Genomic DNA, 1169 nt, shown 5'->3' with positions numbered 1-1169 from the left:
TTTTTTTTGTCCTTCCAGGATCCGACAGCATATTCCTACCAGTTCCAGGATGATCCTTACCTCTCTCCCAGGACCTCTTCTGAGTTTGTACGTCATAAATGTGCAAAGCGTCAAACTTACATGACTATACTCAGCTGGCTCATTTTAGTTTACCATTTCTATTCTTAAATCAGGCCATTTATATTGATCTATAAAGGGACCATTGTTACTTTTGTAATGACGGTTTGAAAGGTTTTGTTTTCAGTTTAGTCATTTTTGAATAGCAGTTCATTTTGATCAGTTATTATGTAAATGTGGTAAAGATGTGTGTCTTAAAAATGTTATTTTACTCAAAAGAAGTTGGGAGTCACTTCGAAATCCGCTGCAGAATAAAAAAATTTTTTTTACAAAATGATGAAAACTACAATAAGGCTTTCTCATGGTGGCTATTTTGACATAGCAGGAAGTACAGGTGTAATTAATTAAGTTAATTAAGGCAGCATTTAATTTACATCAGCCTGTTCCAGGGCCCTGCCGTTAGTGTTATTAGTTTCACCTGTGGTGTCGAGAAAAAAGGTCTATTCTTTTACATTTATTTCCAGTTTATCCATTATCCAGTAATCCAAGTAGTGACATTAACTTTGGTTAAATTTTGCATTGTAGTATTGCTATATTTATAACACCCTATTGAGAACACATTAAGATGTAGTACCCAATGTCAGACTCAATGAATCTGTACTTACTGTTGAGATTGCAGCTGGATCCATAATCAAAGTAAGAGGGCACAGATGCCGTAATATGCGGTGGAGACATGTTCACTGTCAGATTTCTTTTGGAACTGATCATTCATCGTTGGCCCTCTCTCTGCAGAAGATGTACTCTCTCTCTCAGGAGTCTGGCAGATCCGCAGCCCGATTTTTTGTCAACAGCAATCCCAAGTTCTTCACCAAAGACTTTGCTGAACCACATATACCAGTAAGAAGCACGCATAAAACGAACATAAAACAGTTTAATACAGGACATTTTTTTTCAGTTAAACTGTAGCGTTTACTCTAGTAGCAAACACCTCGTTGGGTTTTACTTCAATATTTAAAACACTGCTGATACGATCTTTTACAAAGTAGAAATACCTAGTAATATTGTGTGTGTGTGTGTGTGTGTGTGTGTGTGTGTGTGTGTGTGTGTGTGTG

General features: G+C 36.8%; 1 protein-coding gene across 2 annotated transcripts in view; it reads left to right on the top strand.

Moving 5' to 3' along the window:
- The window catches only part of ptcd3 (pentatricopeptide repeat domain 3), a 16076-nt gene that overhangs the window by 2714 nt on the left and 12193 nt on the right, over positions 1-1169 (top strand). For both annotated transcript variants that reach the window (XM_032527760.1, XM_032527761.1), the window contains exons 5-6: positions 19-87; positions 850-954. In XM_032527760.1, coding sequence (XP_032383651.1) covers positions 19-87; positions 850-954 — 174 coding nt within the window. The remainder of the gene's footprint in view (positions 1-18; positions 88-849; positions 955-1169) is intronic.

The sequence above is a fragment of the Etheostoma spectabile genome, chromosome 10 (assembly GCF_008692095.1).
Source record: "Etheostoma spectabile isolate EspeVRDwgs_2016 chromosome 10, UIUC_Espe_1.0, whole genome shotgun sequence".
Taxonomy (NCBI): Eukaryota; Metazoa; Chordata; class Actinopteri; order Perciformes; family Percidae; genus Etheostoma; species Etheostoma spectabile.
Note: the sequence above shows the minus strand (reverse complement) of the source record. Positions and strands in the feature narration are given on the sequence as shown.